General features: G+C 41.5%; 1 protein-coding gene across 1 annotated transcript in view; it reads left to right on the top strand.

Annotated features, from left to right (window-relative positions):
• Positions 1–25175, top strand: part of TBXAS1 (thromboxane A synthase 1) — a 231588-nt gene that overhangs the window by 30362 nt on the left and 176051 nt on the right. The window contains exon 2 of the mRNA XM_075706989.1: positions 23523–23616. Within this exon, the coding sequence (XP_075563104.1) occupies positions 23523–23616 (94 nt within the window). The remainder of the gene's footprint in view (positions 1–23522; positions 23617–25175) is intronic.

The raw sequence follows: 25175 nt of genomic DNA, 5'->3' as shown, positions 1-25175 counted from the left end.
GCTCTTGGAGAAATAAACTGGGCTTAATGTATGATTCTGTACTACAAGATGGTGATGTGCAGAGAGTATGAAGAAGCATGGTCCTTGATGGATACAGCTCTGCTGGCAGAGCCTTGAGTGCTCTGATTCCCGTGGTAGAGCTCCCCTTGGTCCTGGGCATGGTGGCTTTGCTACGCTGCAGTGGAGCATGGCTTTGTTAGTGCAGGGTGTGTGGTCGATGTGGTGTACTGGTAGTCCCGTAACAGTACGGATTTTGTACTACAGTCGTAGTTTTGCCATGGCTGTGTGAAGGAGAACAGGAAAACAGCGTAGGTTCAGTCTTTTGGATGCGACAGTTTTAAGAGCCCGGTGGTACCTCCCCTCCTATCCCAGGCTCAGGCCAGCCACAGTTCTGGGTTAAACCCTCAGCATAAGAGGAGAGACTGGTCAGGACAGCGAGTCAGATAATATGAGGGTTGTAGAGTTTCTCAAGAAGCACTTATGGTTTTGTTTTCCCTTAAATGCAAATTAGGTTATTTTTTTTCCATAGAAGTCAGTGGAACTATGTTGCTATAAAATCCTATTAAGAAAGGTCATACTTGAACACCAGCTTCTGGTTTTAGTGGGGTTTTCTGGGTCTTTCCTAAGTTGTTTTCTTGTTGGTATGTCAGTAACAAAGACATGCATTTGGAATCTCATGTAGTTTGAGAAGCTTTAAAGGTATTTTCCACTTGATAAGGTCTGGTTTTGAGAACATAATGTGTTTATTATGGGTTATCAGATCACATCATTTATAATTTTCTCAGAAAAGCTATCAATTTCTTAGAATAAAATGGCATTGAAAAAAAACATTCAAGTGTTTCCTAATATAGTGCCCCTTAGCCTATCTGTTGAAGGTAGTTTTTTTTTTTTTTAACTTGTAATATCTATTTGCACAGTGCCTAAGTGCTGAAGTACATTTTCCTAGTGTTATGGTTTGCATGAAATGTAACTCGGGAAAAGTGCAGTACAGCCTCTATGAAGGCTTAATATACGACCTAAGCGCTACTTAGAGTTTAATGTAAGCCCTGTTTTGATGGGCTGAAGTAGGATACCTGCTGACTCTTTGCACAGTGATGAATTTCACCTCTACAGTTTGATTTGCAATTGATGTTAATAAGGGGATGGCTTACAGAGAAAGCAGTCAGCGTGAAGACAAGCGTGGAGGCCCTGCCTTTGACTGGAAATGATAATAGGTGTGGTGGTCTAAATTTGACATGGCTTTTTTATAGCTTGTGAAATACAGGAATGGGTAGGCCTGTCAAAAAATAAACAAAGGCATGTTTTCTGCTTTCCACTGCTTATAGTGCAGCCCAGCAATAAACAGCAGTTAGCAAGGCAAAGGTGGGTGACAGGCTAAGTCTGGGAAGCGGGCTCCTGAGATGCTGAGCCCAATCCTCTGCGATTGCAGGCACCTGTGTTATCCCCTAAGCCTTTTCATAAACTGATAAAGCTTTAGAGCTCTATCTTATTAGGTGATTTTGGCTCCCCTATGTGAATAAGCTCAGTAACACATGTCCGTGTCGTCATGCCTCAGAACTCATTAGAGCAATTTTTTTTTAGGAGACCAGTAAGGGAGATTGTTAGCAAAGAGGTAAAGGAGCCAAAAAATTCAGCTTGGTGGCCAGATTTTGGGAAAACTTTGGCAGAGGGGTAGAGGATGGCTTGCTCATATCTATGAAAACAAGGAAAAAAAAAGATGGGAAGACTGATGTCTTCAGTAGGACTAAAATGAGGGGAGACACAAAAAGAGACTAAGCAAAAGATGTAGGAATGCATTGTGTGATTTTTCAATCCATAAAAACAAAGATGAGAAGACTTACGGTTTTTATTCTGTTTGCAGAAAATAAATGCCATGTTAAAAGGGAGGGTTTTTTTAATTCACTGATTGCAACTGGAAGTTCAAGGACAGCCTTGTAAAAGCTAAGCATTGAGCAGAAGGCAGCAGTGTTGAGCAGTTGGGTGATACAGTGACAACCAGCAGATGCAGAAAGCAAACATCTGTTGTGCTGCCCAGCGCTCGCAGGCCAGCTTCTTGCCTGAAGAACAGGCCAGGGTCTGCATGTACGTGGTTGAGACTTTGAAATGTCATTGTCAATGAGGAAGGGAACATACCTGGGTCCTCTATGGCACCTCCATAGAGTGGTCCTCTATGGCACCGAAGTGGGGTGCATGCACACCAAGGGATGTGCAAGATAATCCATTAGAGTGAAGGAAGAAAATATTCTTTGTACCATTCATTTAAAAAAAAAAGTTTACTACATCTTTATCTCATCTTTTCTTAATTCCTACTTTTGTGTATGCTTTGTAATGTACATAATTTATTAGTACAGTAGTACATGTATATAATTTATAAATAAGTGCATATACATATATTGGGGGTGTGTACTCAAAAATGTTTTAACTGCTAGGGTTGCATAATCAAAAAGGTTTGGAGATCACTGCTCTATGGAGCCCTTAGAAACAGCAAATGTAGCAAATTAATTGATAAAATACAACGTGACAACTTACACAAAGCATTTTTTAATGCAAATCTACAGTGTGCTGTGGACATTACTGCTCTGAAAGTCTTGCATAGTGATTTTCATCCATCAGAGAAGGCCAGAGCTAAAAGGGCTTCTTTGCATTGATTTGGGATGTGGCTGGGAATGGCAGTGAAGCTGGAGTCACTGAACTGCATTTCCCATTTCTACATCTGGCTGAAGCATTTACAAAGGAGGGGGCGTTGGGAACAGGATCAGTGCTGTCACAGCAACTTTAAGAAGTGGGTTAAATCACTTATTTGGTAGTTGAGAGGTAACCTTCATGTTGCCCAAATTATTTACATGCTTCACCCTCGACCACACCAGTGCCCGCACAGCAAGGGCAAAATCCTTACATTGCCTTTATCATGCTCAAGCTGCTGCTTTCCATGAGTCAGATTTTGTCAGCCCTTCTCATGCCCTGCAATACTTTTTATTCCAGCAGTACAGCCAATTAACACAACCATATCAAATGAGATTACTTGCATAGTGGGTCTGATCCAAACCCCACTGAGGTCAGCCGAGGAACTCCCATGGCCTTCAGCACATTTGGGATAAGGCCCAGGATAAAGAGCTTGTTGAAATAGGGTGGTTGAATGAGTCCCTAGCTCTTTTCAATAGATTCGATTGAGCTGTGCTAACAGTTTTTTCCAACTGGAAAAAAATAGATAACAGCATGTTTGCATACGGGCTTGTGCTCTCCTCCTTTCTCTCCCCCTCCTCCCCGCATGCACATGTATTTAGCACAGAGGCAGACGCGTGGTTGTGTCAACTAACTGACATGAAGCAGCATATCTCTGATAAAACTGGGACTCTGTTTGATGTAGCTGCAGTCAAATGTGCTTGATTTGAATAAGAGATTTTTTTAAATCTATTTTTATGCAGATTTTAAAGCCTGTAAGGTAATGAGTCAATAAGACAGCTATTAACACTTCAATCTTTCTGATACCCAGAATAAGAGAAGGAGATTGCTGAGATCTGGCTGTTGCAGATTTAGCCAGCCTTTTCACGCTTGGGGTAAGTTAACCCTGTTTTATATGCTGAGTTTTGTGTTTGAGTAGTTCCAGATTTTTGCAAACGTGAGGTTCAGCTACATGGAAGACTGTTTAGGTGTGCTGAGATGTGCACAGTGGTATTTCTTGACTGCATCCTTCCTCCATTTCCACATTTATATTTCTCTGATAATGTCCGTTTTTCAAGGTAATCACACAATAACTTTCACTGACCTTAAAAATTGTGTGCTAGGACTGCCTGCTCATGACTGTCCTCGTGTTTTTCGCTATATTGATCACAGCAGGCTTGAATAATGAGCTTCAATTTCTGTCATTAGTGCAGGCCATGGAAGCACTGTGTCCAATTATTTAAAAGAAAAAAACACAGAAAACACTTGATTATATATTTTAGAAAGGAATTTTCTGTTTTCATGTAAGGTCCCAGGATAAATGACATACACACTAAATCTTTTGTTTATTTTGCTTGCCCCTTTCAGGGTATAATCTTAGTTATACTTACTGAGAGTTGCTTGTGTACAAACGCAGGATGCTATTGAATGTATGAAGTGTGCCTAACATTCACGTATTTACGATTACTACATGTTCCGACTGACTAATTATACATGACAGTGCAGATAATTAGGGGTTCGTGTAGGCACGCACTTGGTAAAATTGTACAGACAGTTGTGTGTCTCAGCTGTGTGAAAATTGTGTCTTTACTCTTCAAATTACAGCTTTTGAAGGCTAAAGAAATTTTATACACAGAACAGGTAGGGCAAACCCAGCAGTTCAGCTGTTGCCTTGCAAGACACGCAGCAGACGTGCAGCAGTCTGCTTCTTGCCGACTCGGTGTTTCTCGGGGCTGACCTATGGGTCTGCGTGTCGGTGAGATGGGCACCCTGTTCCCTGTGCTCTCTTGAAGCCCTGGCCCCCTTTTTAAGATGCACACTTAACAAATCCCTCATTGTTTGTCTCATCCTTCCTCTTTTCTGTTTTCCACTCCTTCCATACACTGTTTTTTCTTCCTTGCATTACTAATACAGCAGCAAACAGTTTCAGCTGGACATTTCTGCCATCTTAACTCTTCTGGTGAATGTGGTCAAAACTTCTTCGCTATCTTCAGGTGCCTGTATTTAGCCACTTACATGTACATAATGTGAGGATTTCTTTTTTTTCTTTAGAAAAAGTTGGGTACCTGCAACTTCCCTTTGTTTCTAGAGAATTTCTGTGCTGTGGCTAGTTAAGGTAGAGCCCCTTTATTTGAGTAGCTAAATGTAGATTTAGGAGCTTTGTCTTTTGACACCCAAGTTTGAAAAATGTGCCTGCAGGCAGCGATGCAAACTATATAATATTTGTCCTTTATAATGAGAGAAACACTGAAATGCGTTTCTAATAAGTGAGGATAATGTGATGTGGAATATGCAGCCTCTGGGTTACTTCTTGTTATTTTTTAATTAAATCGACAAAATTTTGTTTTGCTTAAGAGCTTTGTAAGCTGAGAGTGGTGGAGTACCAGTTGTGTGCAGAACTGCTGTTCTGTTGCTCGAACAGAAACAAGACCACGGCCAATTCACTGGCAAGGTGGAGAAGCCTGGGCAGCTAACATGGGTGAGCTCACATACCATCTTTCATAAGTACTAAGTTATCTTTGAAAACAAACAAAAACTACCACATGCTTACATCGTTTTAGAGATGTGCAACCTATTTTATCACCAGCCGCAACTTGCTAATGGAATAATAGGAAGCCCCGTAGCCTCGGATGACTGGTCTGAGGATGTTTCGTAAGGCCTCTGAATCATCTCCCGCTATTCGTTGCAATGTTTCACCAACCAGGTGCAGGCAAGTAAGAGACTCATCTGCCCTTTTGCCAACATGCCAGCAGCTATAACTGTGAAAACCTCTTTGTCTAAGCTCAGTCACAAGCACTTCAGATAACCCAGTCCCCAAATTTTGTCCCATCACCATGTTACTGCCATCAAACTCTTCTTTTCCTTTTTCTTTTTTCTCTTTCCTTCTTGAATGCTGGTTTCTAACATCACAGGTCAGTCTTTCACTGCTTTGCTCGGTAGGAAGAAAAGCTATGATAGGGTGCATGTGAAAGCCTGTGCCAGTGTTCAAGCAACAGGAGGCAAATTGTGCACACACAAAAAAGGGCTATGCTCTGCTGTAAAATACAACTCCGTTCAAATAGACTTGTTGCAGAATCAAAAAGGCAACTGTTCTTCTGGCTCTGATCTATCAGGAGAGAAAAGTAATAGGAAAACTTTAATTTTCAGGAGGTTTAAACCCACAGCTGGCCTGCCCATAGTAGTAAGTCTCAGGTGCTTCGTATGTTGCTGATGGAATAATTAATCCTGCTTACCTGCTTCTCATAGAGTGGTAAACCAGTACAGGCATGGCTGCTGAAGAGTATGTGGTCTCCTCTAGATGCTGATGTTTTGAAGTTGAGAATATACCTTATGAGGCCTAGTATTTAGGAGCAGGCTAGAAGAACAAGTTGTTTTTCAGTTTATGTTGAAGAGGAGACTTGGTTAGAAGTTCACTATATTAAGATATTTTTTAGAAGTGCTGTACTTACTTGAGAATGTGTTTGGGTGCACTGACTTTGAAATGGTAGGTTTTGCATCTTTTTTCCTCCTTCCTTTAAAGATACTTTAGTTACTGTAAGTTCGAAACCATTCTTTACAGCTGTTCATACATCCACACATGCTCATCTCTCTGTACATGCAGAGGGTTGCACAAAATCCTCTAATGATGTTGTGCTGTGGTTGTAAGGTCCAAAATGGTGACTATGTTGTGGTCTTGCATCTCTGTCTGTGATTGTGCCCTTTGATAATAGACATTTCCCCATGCATGTGTAGAAGAGTTTCTTTTGTTTTTTCTTCCACTTTCCTTCAAAGAATCATAGTTCACAATAGCTGCCTTATTTTTTTTAATTATGATGATTATTTTTTATTTATTTATTAAAAAGTGGAGGACTTGTGGGATGATTGGTTTCCCAAATAGCCTTTATGTGCAACTGTTACACACAGCTCTGTGTATGAGGGAGACATGCCTTTCTTCACAGAGGTCTTTGTGATGTCTTTAAGTAGAAGGCTCCATGCTCTGAAACATGTTTAATGAAACAGCATGGTAAGATAAGGTACTAAAATAAAAGCCAAGAACTAGATTCTAACAAACCTTTCAATACAGAAAAGCCTAAACATGTCTGGGACTGTTTGGCTAATTGTTAGCTGGCTTGGTATCTTTGCTTAGGCTTCCATTTAAAGAGGCAAAGTGTCTTTGCAGATAAGCTGTGGGCAATTTCTAACCAAAGCCTTTTTGTTGCTGTCTTTAGCTGTGTGACTGTATTGTTGTGGAAGGGACCAGTTCTGTGACTTTGTCACTGATTTATATTGGTAGCACAAATCCCTCCCTGATGGAAGAGGAGGAAAATAGTCCCTCTTCCATCGATAGCAAACAACAATTAGAGCAATAGTTAATCACTTGTTTATTTTTAGACCAGAATGAGCTACGCTTCCATCTAGTTTGACTTCCTGTGTATTCAGGCTGTGCATTTTCCTTTAGACTTTGCAGGGGGAAGTGCTGTGTGGTGTGGGTTTGTGCGGTCTGGTTTTTGGTGTTTTTTTTTTTTTTTAAAAAAAAGGGAGTTTTCTTCTGAAAGCTACAGTAAGTTCACTGACTTCACTGGTAAAATGTTTTAATCTTTATATGCCCTCCATCACAAGAAATGGCGTCTGAATTCAGGGTTACATTTCTGTAATGTCTATACCCAGCTCTGTGAGTGTTTTGGCTTTGTCAGGGAGGATGGAAAGTTGCTTGCTGTCAGAGCTTGTTCCTGTGTAAGTATTTGCAGGCAGCAGTCAAAGCGCCTCTCAACTTTGTGTTCAATATGCTGCACTAACTGAGCTCCTTAAGCTTCCCACTTAAAAGTTGTTTTTATTTTTTCTTCCCCATCCTTAGATCTCTTTCTACAAGCGTCCTTTGAGCTCCATCCAGTATTCCCATGCCTTTCCTGAACAGTGGTGGGACAGAACTGTGTGTAACAGTTGCGCAGTTGTCTTGCCTATGCTCTACACATTGTTTCCTCACTTCTGTCTGATGGCCCATTTTTATACTCCTGGGGATTATGTTGGTGCTTCTAGCTCCACCAGCAATGCTTCCAGCTCTAATCGAAGCAGTGACCTAGGATGTGTCTGTGACCTTTCCAAGCAGAGCCTTCCATTCAGGAGGTATGATCTGTGTTTCTGCTTCCTAGATACATCATCAGGCTGCCAGATGACTTCACTTCCCTGTTCTGTGGCTGCAGCCTGTCCTTTTTGCTCTGTACTATCCTACCCATCTTTGTGTCGGTGGTTAACTTTGACAGGAAAGAGCTTTAGAGTTGCTCTGTTTAAGGGAAACATTTCACATAGTGACTGAGCTGACCTAATAGTTCGCAGCTGCTGAAAGGGATATTCCCCTTCCTGTTGCCCACTTGCTGGTGCTGACTCTGGCACTCATTTGGCCCCTCGGTGGATCTATCTGGCTAACTATACAGGCACCCTTCCCTTTCCTTCTAGATACAAAACCACCAGCAAAATAAGTTCTGCTGGGCTAGTTTGCTGGTTTAGTGGCTGCACCAGCTCAGGCAGGGATTAGATGAACATAGAGAAAGCAACGAGAAGGAATATGTGGAGGTGGGTGGTAGGGGGAAGGGCACCACTTTTTTCAGCTGCAGTGAGCTCTCAGATTGTCTCAGCTGCCTCCTTCAGCCCTGCTCTACTAGATGACCTGCTGGCTGGACTCTACGTGTACAAATGCCATGGCCAGGATGGGTTTGTCATAGTTCAGGTGAGTGGGACCATTGCTGGTGGTGTGCAATGCCCAGCAGCTATCAAATAGCTGCCAGGACAGATTTCCAAACATCAAGTCCTATGGCCACTCCAGTGGCAGCAGGATGCCAGAGAGAGACACCTGTGGACATGTTCCTTAGCACAGAAAATCTGAGTCGGATTTAAGTGGCTGTAACTCGCAGTTCCTTTTATTAGTGAATAAGAAACTATCCCTCCCGCTGATTAATACCTCACAGTTATTGGCCATGTTTTGTGGCCAAGTATTGAGCCAACTTTTAGCTTGTCTAGTTTGGTGTCACATTAGTTCTTCATGTAGTGTGAGGCCTTTTAGGCAAGATGTTATGTCGTCTAGTGATTCTAGCGCATTGGACTCGCCCAAGTAGATGCTGTTGGAAGAGTTGTATTTATCAACCATACCTATACCCCTGCCAAAAAAAAACCCAGCCCAAAATGAAAGGCTTGTTTGAAAATACTGAAAGGCCTTAATTATGTTTTTAGCCTCTCCTCAAATTCCTTGTTGATGGCATCCCAAATTGATAGTTCCATTATTTTACATAAGGATGATGTCAGGCTAATTAACTTATTACGTCTGCTTTCTTCTTGTCCCTTTACATTTTGGGATTATGCTGGCAATCCTTCAAATGCTCCAAGTTGTGTTAGTGTTCCAGGATTTGTTAAAAAGCAGTATTGTTACTAGAGAGCATCTTATCCATTTTGTTAAGCAGTGTCACATAACACATGCCTAATTTTGAAAATGTTCCCTTTCAGCAGGATGCTGCCTCATCTTTTCCTCAGTTACAAATTGCACCTTTTCTATTGCACAAGTTTCAGAAATGCTTTTTCAAAGTATTGTTTGTCCAAATACTGATACCTGTCCATGCAAAAGTGAAACCAGTCAATCTTCTAAACCATTCAAGTAGGCAGCCACCTGATTCCTTAATCACATAACTTCCATTTTGCTCTTTTCTCTTCCAAGAATCCTTAAGGTTTGTTATCTTTTTGGATTTTATCTTGAGGAAAGGGAAGTTGCCACAGCAGAGAGCCTTTACATCAACTTGCAGGTCCCTAGGCTACTGTGGTTGTCATGGGTGAGTTATGGCCCTTTGCATGGATTTGAAGTAAAAGAAGTTGAGAAGGGCTGGGTTCTCCAGTGGGCAGCCCAAACAATAGAGGAGAACAAAACCAACTGTAGCATAGAAAATCTTCAGCCTTGCATGTTAGGTTTTCCCTGAGTGTTGTTCAGTAGGGGAGCTTCCAAGGAGGAGGAAAACAGCCCTTTCTGAAGGGGGCTAGTGTCAGAGGGGGCTCAGTGGCAGAGTGTCAGCGTAACTCACCTCTACTGCAGAGGCACCTTTAAGGGACAGATGCTTGTGAAAGGTGGATGCTCAGTGTGAATAAAGGCATGATGTACAGAACGCCTTGTGGAAAATGAACTGTATCCAAAACATACAAAATTGTTCATTTCCCCACAGAACAAAATAAATATCTAACAAATTTTTGTGTGTCTATGCAGGCACATGAATGTACATATATGGATGTATACATAAATATAGAAGTATGGTTTCCTAAAGGATTCGAAAGTACCTTATCTTGACTTAGCTATTCCTAGTGTAGTGACAGAGTAAGTAAATAAAGCAGCCTCTATGCAGTGTGGCATGCCAGTATGGGAATGCATTGCCTTACCTCTGCCTTTAAATTGCAACTCCTGTTTCACTTACCACTTGGGGGAGACGTTAAAATTAAAGCTTATCTTCAGAGCTCTGGTAGCGGCCAGTGAGGGTCACCTTTTTCCAGATTGCCATGTTTGGCACATGGTATATAAGATTTGTGCACTACTACACTTCACTTGGTTTGGGTGGACTGTGCTAATGCTTTCCTGAGTGTCTCTTTTGTATTCCTTCAACTCAAAGATTTTTATCTATTGCCTTTTGCCATGATTGGATATTCCAGTCTGGCTGCACTTAGGACAGGCACTAAACTCGAACTGCCCAGCAGTAAGTAAAAGTACGTGTTTTCAGGCCTCCAGCTTTGTCTTACCGTTAGCTCCTTGGAGACAAACTAAAGCTGAAAAAATTATGCAGATCTGTAATGAGCCTAGAAAATTTCTCATTGTTTTATTTAGCACAAGAAATACATAAATCCAGCCGTAATAACGAATGAACCTGGTTCCTTGCATCAGAGTCTCTTCCTTATTTGTGGCTCAAGGTAGTATTGAGGATCCTGCATCCCCCCTCCAGTATGTGACTTCTCTGAAACTTTGGCTGGCTGAGACCCTTTCCTTTTGACAAGCCTCTTTCTTCCTGCCAGGATTTCTGTAATTTGTATCATGCCTTGCTCTTATTCTCTTCTGCTCTTGCTCCCAATTCTGTTGTCAGTCCTTTTATTTTTATCAACTTCTTAATCTCTTTTAAAGCCTCTGTGTATCAGCATCTAGTTTCTTTATTCTGCCTCTGGAAAGTATCACTGATCTGCACCCAGGCACTTGCGGAGAAGGTGAAGAAAACTGGCTTCTCTGGACTTCAGCTGTCCTCTTGCCTCTCTTTGAAGGTGAGTTGTTCATGGAAATGACTAGCTATCGTTACCTCCCTGTGGAATTTTAGTTCATTGTGATAGTTAAAAAGTAATCAAATGACAGGGAGCAGACTTCCCTCTGCTTTAGGGGACCCCGTGATGATGTTTTATTTATCTTTTTGTTTCAGCAGGAGCTATGAACTCCTGTCAAAGATCAGGGCTCCACTGTGCACATGAAGGCTGTGCGATGTAATGGAAAGATGGTCGCTGTCTCAGTGAATTTGCTGTTGAGATGTTGAAGCGTTTTGCTTTCATGTGCCAGGAGCATTTGAGAGTGTTTAACTGAAGGAGAGAGGGCGAGCTGGGACAGGGGTGCAATAGCAGGTCCTTTGAGACATGCTGTGAAGGGGGTCTTTAACAGATTCATACGGTACATTACTCATGCAACAGTATGTCAGATGTTAAAAACCCAAGAGTCAAAGGAACAGGCGACAGTAATGGACTTCCCTTTGTTAGCAGAGAGCAATGAGTACAAATTGCATACAGGAGCCTGCCAGATAAACAGTTCGAGAAGGAACATGACTGAAATGAGAGCAAAGACGCTTCATTAAAATTAGCTCTTCCTGTTATGTGCACAACTGCTTCATGGAGAGCAGGACTGTGGCTGTGTGGGTTATGGAAGATCCAGAAAAGCAGGCTGCAGACTAAGCTGTCATGTGCTATGACACAGAGTAATGCAAATCAACTCTGTTCCAGGAAAGCCATTTCCATGTCAGCCTCTACATGAAAATTATCTGACTTGAACAAGGGTTTCTTTATAAAGTTAAGAGAATTATTCTTAAGGATTGGAATTTGTCTGTGTCATGGAGGAATGGCCAGGATGGACTTCAAAGTGCAGTCTGAAGATGAGATAATGTGCAACAACACTTTTTTTTATAACCAGGAGCCCAGAGAGGAACATGTCAGCTTAAAAAGTGTATTTCTGTCTGAACAGTCCAACCTGCTGTTTTACAAGTAATGTGTGGCATTACTGCATTTTTCAGTGATTAAAGAAGGAAAATACCTTTCAGTCCATTCTGCCCTGGGTCTGACACTTTGTGCATACCCAGTGTTGCCCTTCCTGTGTGTGGTTGGTTGCTCAGTCTCCTTGCAGCTTGAATGGGAGATTCAGAGCACCAGGAAACCCCAGCTGCTTTTGTTTTGCTTTTAATCTGGATGGCACTTGGGAGTAACACTTGAGCCCACTTTTTTTTTAGACAGTTTTCTGAGTTTGGAGACTGTCCTTGAAGTTTGCTTCCTGCAATCCTTTCATCCAGTCTATTTGAAATTCTGATTTTCCTTTGGCTTTGTTTGGCATCTATTCAACTACTTGCTGTTTTGTAGTAGGTATCAGCCTTTGTAGTGGCCCATGATAGCTTACTCGGGCTGCTGATGGTGATTGACTGCTCAAGCACGCTGAAAGGTGATTGAAATAACTTCACTGCTCTTCCTGTCTCATACCTGTGGTTGCTAAAGGGTATTCTGCTAGTTCTGGAGTAGGGAATAAAGGTTATGCATATTCCTTGCTCTATCTATGTTGTCTCTTACAAGATGAATTCACATTATGAGAAGGACTGAGTTACTCTTTCCTGTGGATTCAACTCTTGTCAGTCCGTAGGTACTCAAGAAGTCATGAATAAGGTGTAAAGGAAAAGAGGAGGCTGAGTTTATTTTCTGTATTTCCACAAGCCTTTGAACTCCACTTCTGTACTTCCACTTAACTGTTCATGTGCGCAGGAGCCTTCAGGTTGGAAGGGTTGTCTCTTTGTCCCTTCAGAAATGAATGATGTTGTTCCTTGGTGACCACAGTGCTTTGCTGCTTTTCATGAAGGGAGCTCTGGGCACCCTTCACTTTAATTGTAGTGGTATTAAAACATGCAGCAAAACACATGGCTCTGGACTCTCACTATTTAGATGCATGTATGGTAGGTTCTGTTGTTTAATTCTGGGGCTTTGCAGCCAGTACCGGTGCTATTTCATGACATAGCAGGTTGTCATTTGTTCCCTGAAGCATTCTCACTTCCAGTGGGTCCCTTCTATGCTGCTTCATGTGTCTGGTTCACCCACCTGCCAGGACATGGGATCGTTCCTCCAGAGGAGTTTGTACCTCCTTTGTACCTGAATGGTGTGGAAATGAAATGTGCATGTGCGAAGTGTAATTTAATCATGTGTGGCATTGTTTGGTTTTGGGAATGATGGAAAATGAGAGAAACAGATGAAAATCTGAGCAAGAAAAGAAGAATAAAGAGGCATCCTTTCACCTTGTGGTATCAGAGTACTCCCAGTTTTCAAGTCATGGGGAGCAGACAGTCTCTCCAGTACTAATTTCAAGTTTATCATAGGCTGTCTGGTATGTACAGTATTATAGAAACTTTCCTGTAATTAAGGGTCAGACAACGTTGTCATTGTCACCCCCCTGCTATAATGGATTAGAACTTGCATAAAATAACTAGCTATGAGCTGAGATTTTATGTGTGCTCTCAGACTGAGAGCCAGTGTTCCCTTTATTTTTAATCTGGCATACTTAATTACAGGCGGGTCTGAGCGCACCACAAATTAAGGTTGTGTGATGCTCCCATTATACAGCTCTATTTTCAATTGCCTATTGCTTTATCAAATGCTAAGCAGCTGGGCTTGAACTTTCCAGGGCTGGTGTCTGCCTTAGGTAGGATTATTGAAAAAATTTAGTTAAAATGAGCTCCATAATTTTTGAGACAAAGGCTATAGAAAAATGTTGGATTGTTTGTTTTATTTTGGGGATATTTCTGTGGTTTTCTTAATTACTCTTTTTAGAGGTGGTGTTTGATTTTTATGTTAGCTTTCATGCAGGGATTCAATATTTGGTGAGAGGAGGTGGGTTTTGTCAGTGGATGTACTTTTTGCCTTTCTCAGGAAAATTTGGTCAAATTGTTAAGTCTGAAAAATTGCAGTTAGTACACATTCACTGGAATCTGTTATGTTTCTATATAATTTTAAGCTAATATTTCTGATCTTGTCTTTGCTAAGCATATTTCCACCCTTTGTCTGCGCTGAGGGTTGACCAGGCAGCAAGTCCCTGAGAGCAGTTCAGCTTGCTCCAATTACAGGGACTGGGAAAAGCATTTCTGTAATGGATCCCCCATGTGATAGCATCAATGAGGCTTGGGCACAAGAACTGCCAGTGGGGAGCCTGCCTCACATCTCCACCAGCCCTTTTCCCCTTGACTCACCCAGCACCTGTATGCAGCGCTGCCAGGGAGGAGAAAAAGGTTGTGGACTGTGGGTGTCGAAGTGATAAGAAAGGAGGGGACTTGTGCAAGCAGTCTTGGGATAAATCGCTGCATGGAGGATGTTGAATGGCTGATATGAAACAGCATGGGATTGTGTTGGGAAGGGATCGGTTGGGGAGGTCACAATGGGAGATAAGGCAGAGGCTGGGTCAGGGGAGCAGTGCAGGTCTGCTTAAGTGAGAAGCAGAGATTGGGGCTGGGAGTGGCAGCAAGGCTATGGATGAGGAAGAGCGGGGATGTGGCGGTGTTGCCAGAGGAGCGGATGAGGGCTCACTGGTGAGGTGTCAGCACCCAGCAAGGAGCCTAGCATTTCAGTTTAGGAACTCTTCAATTTTGCTGTGTGGTTTTTTGTTTTTTTTATTTTCCTCTCCAAGGAAGTATTAGAGAGACCCTCTGGCAGGCAGTGCCTCGCAGCTCCCTTGCGTGAAACACAACCTGCTTCTTCTGTCAGCTCTGCCATTAGCTCACTTGGCAAAGGTCTCTGCCATAGTCCTAGGGTCTTTTGATGACCCCTAGGGATGCAAGATGATGCAATGTGATGGATTTTTAATGAGGTTTTTTTAAAAAACTGAGAACTTGCACAGAAAATTACATTAAAGGCACGTTATTGAGGTTGTAAAGTCAAGTACACACAAGTTAGGAAATGCCAGAACAAAGTTGGGCTCTGGACCATTAATTCAGGCTCTCTGTACACTATGAAATTATCTCTGGCGCTCTGATCATGTCCATTTCTGGTCAGCAGGACCTCTGCCATGTTCAGTGCACTGGATGGATGGTGGCCCCTTGATGTTAACGTAAAAATAAATAATTAAATAATCATGTGCCGTGTAATCATGAGGTCTGTCTGCATTTATCCAGAACTATCTAAAAGGAGGTGAGTTGTCCTTGCTGTCTGTCAGAGCTGCTCATTTCAGGTTACAAGTGGGGAAGATGCCTGGAGGTTTGTTCCACTAACTCTTTTTTGTCTATGCTTTGGTGCCTGCCATCCTGCCATATGTACACTGACAGGCTGGTCTCAAAAAGGGAGGAAGGACTGTGTTCCCCACCGCACCTGCAGCCAAGGAAGATGTCTCAGGCCCAAAAGCACTGGGTGGCACTGAGTGAGCATCTTGAAGTAATTTTGTCTTTCCCAGGGCTTTCCCTGGCAGGGTGCGACTCCATGCAGCCCTTGTGCCAGCTGGTTTTTAATAGCACTGAGTGGCTCTGTATGTACTCTTGCTGCAGAGGAATGTGGTACAAGACCTGAACTCTAAAACCAGTTCCCTGACAGCAACAGACATCAAGCAAGTTGTCCAATAGACAGGGAATAGAACTTGGCTTTGCCTGCATGGCACATCACTACTTGATGTGCATGCTAGATAACATCTCAGGAATGCAGCCACCATAGCATTGCAACCCCTTTTTGACCCTACAAAATAATGGGCCAGTGGTCTAGTGAGTACCTCCTTTATGGCAATGAAAAGCCAGAATGATCAGGCTCCCAAGCAGACTTTCCTCCCTCGATTTAAAAGTGAAACTGCATCCCTCATCCATCCTATTATTCCTAGTATGTATGAATGGTTGAGATGTGTACAGAAACAGGTGCCATGTTTTCTGCAAATGGAATTGCATCACTAGGATATGAACTTGCATAACAATTAGGAAGACTAATTAAGCTGAAACTTCATGTCCTCTTAATTATGCAATGAGGATGTCTAATTACAAAATTAAGATACGTAATTGCGTGGGGAGTAAGAAGAAACTTTATGAAATTTTACTATGGTTTCTGAAAACTGCGTTTCTAGCAGTACACCTGTTTATGCAAACTTCAGTCTTCCTGGCTGAAGCAAGAACATTTATGAACTTGAGGTGGTACCATTTTCTTCTGTGTGCCTCACAATATCTGTCTGAATGGTGCAGTTTAACCCCAGCTGGCAACTAACCACCACATAGCTGCTTGCTCGCTCCCCCCGCAGTGGGAGGGGAGAGAGAATTGGAAGAGAAAAAGTGAGAAAACTTGTGGGTTGAGGTGAAGACAATTTAATAGGAAAGAAAAGGAAGAAAATAATAATGATAAAAGAATATACAAAGCAAATGATGTACAGTGCAATTGCTCACCACCTGCTGACTGATGTCCAGCCAGTTCCTGGGCAGTGGCTGTGCCCCCTTGACCAACTACCCCCCGGTTCTTTTGTTTGGCATGACGTCATATGGTAGGGAATGTCCCTTTGGCCAGTTTGGGTCACCTGTCCTGGCTGTGTCCCCTCCCAGCTTCTTGTGCACCTTCAGCCTCCTTGCTGGCAGGGCAATATGAGAAGCTGAAAAGTCTTTGACTTAGTGTAAGCACTGCTCAGCAACAACTAAAACATCAGTGTGTTATGAACATTATTCTCATCCTAAATCCAAAACACAGCACTGTACTAGCTACTGGGAAGAAAATTAACTCTATCCCAGCTGAAACCAGGACAGTGAATAAAATGGGGTAAGAGGAAATTGGTCCTTATGAAAGGCGTGGTACCAGTGGTCCTAGGGAGCAAAAGGAAGGCTTGGCCTGTGGTTAAGGCAGCAGGGCTGTGATGTGAGAGTGGAGCTTAGCTCTCGGCTCTGACCCAGGCTTCCTGCAGGCATCATGTATGGCCTCACATATGCACCAGACCTCAGATCTGCTGTGGACACTGCTCCTAGTGAGGAGACCACCCTTTACATCCACATGGGGCGGAGGTCCCACCTCCTTTCACAAGGATATATGTTGCTATAAGGACACAACAGACTCTGCTGCTGTTGACCTCCATCATTTTGTTTAAAGGTGTTGAGCCAATGATGAAGGGCTGAAGCTGTGGATTTATGACTCTTGTTCTTTTGCTCTTTATTTGGAAAAGTGACTGCCCAGTGTGAAAGGGTTGCACTCTGAGAGAGGTGATGAAATACTGTCATTGGCCTGCTGTATGGACCATCTGTCTCTCTGGAGCATGGTGAAGCGTGTTGCTTTTCTGTATGGGCTTTTTCATTTAATTGGCCTTGATTCACTGCTAATTTTTTCTTCTTTTTTTAAATCAAAGCAACCCCCCAAAACTTTAAACACACTGTGATAACCTGCAGCCTTATTACAACTAGTCCCTTGAGCCTATCGGTTCTGTTAAGATAAGAGACACTAAAAAGATTGTTCAGCAGACCAGAACAATATGGATTAAAAAATGATTGTTAGCAGATAGATGAGGTATAAATTTAATATTGGGCATATAATTTGGCCTTTCCTGCACATTATTCCTGGTGCATTAGCAAATGTTTCAATGAAGTAATAATCCTATGGTCATTTAGGTTTTGCAGCTGGAAAACATCTGCCCATGTGGAGGCAGATGGTGCAAGTGTGTGTAATGTCTATCTTTTCCTTGTGCAATTATGTCAAAATTAAAACACTGGGAGTGCATGCGGGTGATTAAGGAGAGCAAGTGTTACATGGAAGTTCTCATTATCTCTGAAACTGGTACTACAGCACTACAAATTCATAGTTAAAAAGTATAGATTTGTTGAACTTGAAAATGAAATTGCAGTACTCAAATAGTCTTATCCTAAACTGGCTAAAGTCTCTTTTGAAGCTTACCTCTAGAAAGTACTGAAATTATACTTGTGGATATTCTCTGTGGGGTTTTTTTTGTTTGTTTGTTTTGTTTTTTTTTGAGGAATAGTAATAATTCCTTACTCTTAGCCTGGTATTCTACACAACCAAGTGTATTTCCTTTCAGCAAACCCCTCCATTTTCACCAAGGGTACTGCTGGGTAACAGTAAAGGGCCATTTGGTAACCTTTGTTGACCAAGGTTAGAACAGGTTATAAGAGGGATTTACTTTCCCCATTTTCCTCTCTTCTGTTTTGTGAGAGAGTGCTTCAGGACCTACCTGTCTTTTGGGGATGGACAGCTGATTTAATTTTGTGTTGTGTTGTTTTTCTTTTAGTGAGTACACTTTCTGGAGGTAATAACCAGAGGTGGTTGTATCCATCTGGGATGGTATCCACTTTGGCTGCAATACTCACCCACTTGTAACACCTGGGTTCGTCTATCGGAATGGGACTAGATAATGATTTTCTATCTTAAATATCTTGAGCATCAGACTAGAGGAAAGATTTGTGTGATGGCAGCTCTCCAGTGACCTGCAGTATTCGTAATACAAAATTTCCCAGAGAGGGCTAAGAGCAGAAAGCCTAACTCTGTAGCCAGCCTGGGGATGATATCAATGTTTTGGTGAGTCTGTGCTGTCTAGCCAGTGCTCCCAGGAATGCTCGTATGTTTTTATATGAGCTATCATTGTAATGTTGGGGAGGCTACCGTTATTTTGTATATTATCACTACTTTATGAGAAAAACGCATCCCAGTGTTAACTGGGATCTGGTATGGGTATATGTAAATAGAGGCAAATAGGTGAAAATGCATGATGATTATCTCATTTGGCAGGAATGATTTCCATTATCTCAGCAAAATACTTTTTCCCACTCAGTCTTCCAAAATAATGCATCTCCCAGCTCCCAACAATGAGATTAAATAACATCACTTTTTTATCTCTGAGTGTCCTAGTTTATAGCTTTCAGATATTATTAGGCTGTGCATTACTTAGATGTAGAAGGAATGACGCACTTTCTCTATTGAGAGAAATTTGTGGTAATTTCAATGGTATGTTGAACTCTATGATACAGAATTGGCAACTCTGTAATGTTATCTGTTACACAAATTGATTGCACTTAATGGTAGACTTTATAGTACTTTTTCTTGTAGTACTGATGGGTACTGGCCTGGCTGGGCAGATAGCTAGTTCTGTTGATTATATATCCATCACAACTTATGCTAATTATCTGTTGATTTTAACTCTTTCTTGGGTTTTTTTTATGGTGTTTTGTGGAGAAAAGTTCATATTTCAGAGAGCTTAAATCTGCCATGCTGGCCTACAGGAATGTATTTGGCATGTTAACTTTCTTTTAACAGACATGTTTAATATATACACAGAGTATCTAGCTCTGAGAGGCCATTTGAACATCTTCAAAGAGTTATTGAATTGTTTATTGATCTACTTCATTACTGCTGTTCCTCTGGTTCTTTTTGATGTCTTGTCACTTTGTTCAAAATATAATGCCAGGGTTTTAAATTAATAGTTGTGCAGGAAGCCCTACGTGTGTAAATATTAGGTTCTGTTTCTCCTTTGAGTGAGAATGTGCTAGATCGTCCAGTAAATATTGCTGCCATCAGAGTTTTATCCTTTTTCATGCCCCTCCCTTTTGCACAAAGACTCCTTCCTCTCTTCCTCTTAAGAAAGCTGAAGTGTCTGAGGTTTTATCTTTTAGGTTTTATAACAGTCTAATCTCTTATTCTGCCATTGGAAGCTTACAGACTAGTTCCCTGCTTAGGGAAATAAATTTGATTAATTTTCCCTCCTTCCCTTTAATCTTTTCCATGTGTGTCTCTTACATTTGTTAAATTCTCAAATTAAAAGTGCCTGCTGATTTTTTCCTTTCATTAATTTATTTAATCGCTTTTTGAAGCTTTTTAAGCTTCTGGAATAGACAACATCCCATGGCAAGGAGTTCCATAGTTAGTATATTGATTACTTGGAAAACTGCTTCATTTTTAATCCTGCCACCTGAATATTCATTTGTGGATTTTAATTTTTTTTTTAATAGTGGGTAATAATTCTTTATTTATTTTCTAAGCCATGCAGGATCTTAAATGTATTTGTCATGTCCTGTATCAATTGCTTCTTTTTCCAGGTTTAAGATTATAGCCTGTTTGCTTATTCCTTATACAGCAGTTATTCCGTATCTCTGGTCATCCTGGTCACCTCTCAGTATCTCTTCTATTTCTAGACCTTGCATTTGACTTAGCCCTTCCAGTCCACTGGCTGGTTTTCTACCCTTAGTGTGCGCTCACAGCAACAGCAGGAGCTTGCCTGATATCAGATTAATTTTTGTCATAAATTAACATAGAAGCATGTTAAGTGGCAGAGTGAGAAATAAGACTTCCTGCTGGTGATAAGGCGGGCTCAGAACGGTTTCATTTAGATGTACAGCTTCTCCGGATGAATGTCTTGTGACCGCCTACGAGGCGACCCTGCCTGTTTGCACTCTTACAGCTTATAGCCCACCTCCCTTTTCCAGCAGCGAAACCTGGCCGCTGTTTTCTCAGTGCGCTTAGCACACAGCTCTGTGAGCTGCTGGCCAAGTGTGTGTCATGGGTGTGCTGAGTAGCCGAATCGCATAAATTAGCCCATTTGAGTTATAGGTTGCTTCTGGCTGAAAAGGCAAAGGTTTGTGCCATGAAGCTGTCAGACTCATATAGCGCTGATGTTCATTGTGTATACAGGGCAATTTTATTTTCTTCTTTTTTAAAAGAAGCCCCCAAGGTACTCCTTCCTCTCTCTCCCCCACCCAGAATGGTGGGAATGAGCTGAAATATTGCAGAGGTGGGGAAAAAGGCTCTTAAAATAATATTTAGGGTTGCAGAACATGAGCTGTTACATTAGAAGTGGTCACAGTCAAGATTGCCTGTGCGATGTTAGATCTTCCTTCTTTTGTGCATGCAGCACCATGAGTCTTTATGCACTTGCATACTGTTTTCTTTTCTGCAAAACTGCAGATATTTCAACAATACCAGAATTATTGTGAAATCATAGGGTAGAGCTAGATGTGTTTATTGATGAGATTTCTTTTTTTCCTGCTGGCCCTACCCTTTCGTTGTTATATTTCAGTGTGTAGCTTGAATACAGCTCTTCTGTTTCCTATCTCATTGTAAACCGTGTTTCCTTACCTTTTGAACACCTACTTCAAATGTAATTGAATAAAAAGCATCAGAGAAAACCACATTAGGAGGGGAAAAAGGAAAGCAAATCCTCAGCTGTATGGAGCTGCCAGTAATGTTCAGAAGCTGACAAAGATGAAGTGTTCATCTAAGAATAAATAGTCTTCAGAGTCTGCGTGTTTCTTGCCTTGTGAAACTGGGTGCACTGTACTCATTAGTTCTGCTCCTTTTTAAATATTTGGTGATCACATCATTTACTTTGTGTAGCGTAAGGCTCTGTTGCAGTCACTTTCCACTTTGCAGTACATGAAGACCAGCAGTCTACAGAGTGTTGGGTCTACAGTGAAATTAGCAGTTAACTGTAGCCAAGCCTGGTGTTTTGTGATCTGCCATGTATTCTACAATGAAAACATTCAGGATAAAATGCTGCAAAATTGATGGGTTTCCACTGAGAGATTTTCATCTTTTTCCACTGTTTTCATACTGAAGTTGAGGACTTTGCTGTGACACAAAGACACTTTAGGAAGATTTCAAACAGCAGCAAAAAATCCTCTCTTTGGGGGAGAGAATGTATCGTGTAGGCTGTTTGTCATTTTGAAGTTAAAACACTTTTTTCCCCAAGAGTATTAGCTGTTTCAATAAGGAAAACGTCATATTTTTTAAAGCGGTCAAGTAACCAAAAAGTCAATAATATGTATAAAATGTGTAATAAATGTCGACTTCTGTGCCTTTATTCCACAATACCCTGTCATACTGAAATAGTGCCCTTGCATAGACTGAAGACACATAATTTCTATTGAGAGGGTTTGTGTTTGTGAAGGTTTGTACTGTCCCATAAAAAAAATTGTTGCTATTTAAAAATGATCAAATCTGTATCTTATGATTTTTTGTAACATATCTTCACAAAAGAAAACCCATTCAGAGAATAGGTACTGTGTGTATTGTACTATGGAAGTACAAAAAGCTACTAAGTCAATACTTAAGTCCTATTTTGCTTCGCTGGTCATGTGAGATTTAATTATCTTAATTTTATATATTTCATTTTACAACATCATTCTTTCCTTTCCCCCCTGCTGGAGGAAAGGACCATTTTCTGGTCCTTTCTCTCTCTTCTTTTCCCTCCCCCCTCCTCCCTGACCCCCAAGAATTACGCAGTTTGCCCATTAGGTTAAACCAGAATATTCCAGCCTGCCTCACAGGGGGCGTTTCAAATGAGGCATGTGTCGATTTATTGGACCTGAAGGAGGAGAGGCCCAAGTCATAGCAATGGGTTAGCAAGGCTGTACGGTGGGATTAAGAGGAAGACAGCCCATAAGGATCTGAGGGCACTGCTTCTGCTGTCTCTCCGTTATGTCATACGGATGACTTGCAGACTTGATAGACTGAAGCAGTTGATACTGCAAGCCCTACAGTGTATGCAGTTCACAGTTTTCATTTGGGGCTAGATTTAATTTGTTCCCCAGGACTAAGCAGTTTCACCACACCTGGGGTTCAAAGCTAGAGGACCACTCATGAGTTCAGACCTACCCTGGTAAAAGATGAAGGATTGGAGCAGAGCTTCAAGTTCAGTTTCCTCTCAAAAAAGTTTGGCTGCATGTGCCAAAACTGCCCCAGGCATGGAACCATCATGCAGAGGGAGAGCTTTAAAACTACACTATTGGTCTGAGCTAAGGTGTTCATATAGACACAGACTTTATTCATCTTAAAGATCTTTTGCCCTGGTCCTCCTGGTGATAGTGTTCATTATGACAGTATTCAGAATTATTGTGTCTTTGGCTAATCAAAGCTGCTGCTGTTAGCTCCTGCTCTTTCAGGTTTCACTAATTGTAGTCCACTGACTTAAATCCATTGTTTGTATTAAGAAAGGGGGAGGGGAAGGGAAAAAAACAAAAAAGACTTTGGGGTTGGGTTTTTTCCTTTTTCTTTTTCCAGTCCCTGTCAACATGACACAGTTTCATCTGAAACAAGGGATGCATGAAACTTTTCAGTCTGGGTTTTGTTTCCCTGTATTTTTTGTCTTTGTTTAATTTGCTGACTGGCACCTGGAAAATCACTTAATCAGCATATCTGGCCCAAATACTAGGCTTGACTTGAACATACTGACAGTGTCTTGGCTCATGCACAACTGGGACTAGTTTGAATTCTTGTTCTGTGATCTGTATAGGTAGCGGTGATGGAAGAAGAAGAAAATTGTCTGAATATCTGTCTTGTTCCCTTCCCAGCTGTGCCACAATAGTCAAAACCCAAATGCCTATTTTGATCTCGTTTGTAACCGTGCATAGCTTCTGACTTACAAGACCCTCTGTGGGAAGTGGAGCAGCTCTCTATTTCCACTGCTCGCTGCAGGCCTGTGTTTGAGTCCCTTCGTTCTTTTGCCCTCTCTGAAGCACCAGTGTATTGGATTTATGCGACCTAAGGAGCTACTGAGCAATGTCACCACATTGGCAGTTCTGTTTGGCCAACACAGAAAGCATCTTATCCCTCTCTGAATCCAGGGAAGTCATCTGAACCAATTGCTATGGTAAGTCCTATCATGACAAGATCCAAAATGAACTTACTACCTTATTTTTTTCCAGGTACTCTACCTCTGCATTCTCCAAACTAAGCAAAGTAGGCATCCGACATCCTCCACCTCTTCCTTTCATTGGAAATCTGCTCTTTTTCCATGAGGTAAGATATGGCTTTCTTTGTATCTATCCAAAGTGATGGGAAGAGTGGATAGGAGGTAGGAAGAATTGAAGGGAATCCTACACTTCAACGGTACCATCTCTTCAAGCATCTCCTTCTGGAAAGAACAAGCAAAACTCTGATTTTTTGAGTGAATTGGTAGAAGCAGTTGTGTGCAAGCAGCTCTAATTTCAGGGTAAAATAAACTTGAGGGAAAGAAAATGTGTAAGCTCCTGTAGTTAATTACTTGAGCTTTTCCAAGAAAGTTCATGCCCTCAGTGAAACAAACTTAGTTACGTGAATAGAGCAGATTATGTTAACTAGCCCCAACTGGTTTGTTCTGAGTGGTTTTGGCTCCTGTGACCTTTCCGTTTGTTTGTGCTTTTGCTGATTGTACATATTTATTTTAAAGCTTGTAATGTTGCTTGCTCCTAAGCAGTAACTGGAATTAGGTGCCACTGAAGGCTGTTGCTCTGTGCCCCCAGCGTTGCTGTCCTGGACTGGGAGGAGGGAGGGGACATTGGGATTCTGCCTCCATATTTCATCCCCTTATTTTTCTCACCCATCCCCTTAATCTGCTAATGCTGTTATTTTTTTTGTTCCTTGCTTGATTTCAGTAATGCTTCTGAGGATACAAGATCTTTTAATAATGAGGAGGTGCCATTTCTCTGGTTGGATCTTACAGTAAAATCTTTCCTGTGCATCTCTCTTGCATTTCAACAACTTTTCAGGAAACCTGGGCTAACTCCAACTGCTGCCCAGTTTCCTCTTTTAAGTGCATGGTCATCAATATCCATGCTGAGATTTGAATTATTAATGAGAATATAGTGCCTCTTACCTTTGTCTTCACTGTGATTGTTCTGTCAATATCTGACTCATTATTAGGTAAAACCCATTTAAATACCAGTTTTACATATATGTCTGATTTCATTTAGAAAATAGCATAAAAGGTAGACTTGAATCTGCTCTTGATTAATTTGAACTGGCATTGACAGGGTGACTTTAACATACGGGGGATGCTGGTGGTGTGGAATACAGACCAGTTCTCCCTCACTCTTCTGGTTTCACTTCAGCTGGGTGGCATGAAGCTACTTGTTCTTTAGCTTTTTGGTGACAAAATCCAGTTATCATTAGTCACCTGCTAACACTTGCTGTAGGAAAAGGTGCCTAGAGACTAAGTTATTTTGACATGTCAACAGGCTTGCTCTGTACCAGTGTACAAGTAGAAAGTTTTTGCAAACTGTTATCTATGATCTGTTAGGCAGATTTCATTACCAGAATTGCATTCATTAAATTCACTCAAGCAGACTAATGAAGAAAAGATAAACTTGATTTTACTATAACTAACTAAAAAAATAAAATTAAAGGTAGCTGAGAAATTATATCATGCGGTACCAAGAAATAATAATTCCAGACAGGGTTTTGAAACAAAGATGAGTGATGCAAAACTGCAAGCCCCACCAGGCTGTATGTCCAGTGCTACGACATTTCACCATCTGTCCTCTCTACAGCACTATTGCTGCCGGTAGGAACAGGCAGGGATGAGTCCAGGCTCTTTCATT

Source organism: Pelecanus crispus, chromosome 1 (assembly GCF_030463565.1).
Source record: "Pelecanus crispus isolate bPelCri1 chromosome 1, bPelCri1.pri, whole genome shotgun sequence".
NCBI classification, from domain to species: Eukaryota; Metazoa; Chordata; class Aves; order Pelecaniformes; family Pelecanidae; genus Pelecanus; species Pelecanus crispus.
The sequence above is the reverse complement of the archived record's forward strand: the minus strand, read 5'-3'. Positions and strand labels throughout refer to the sequence as shown.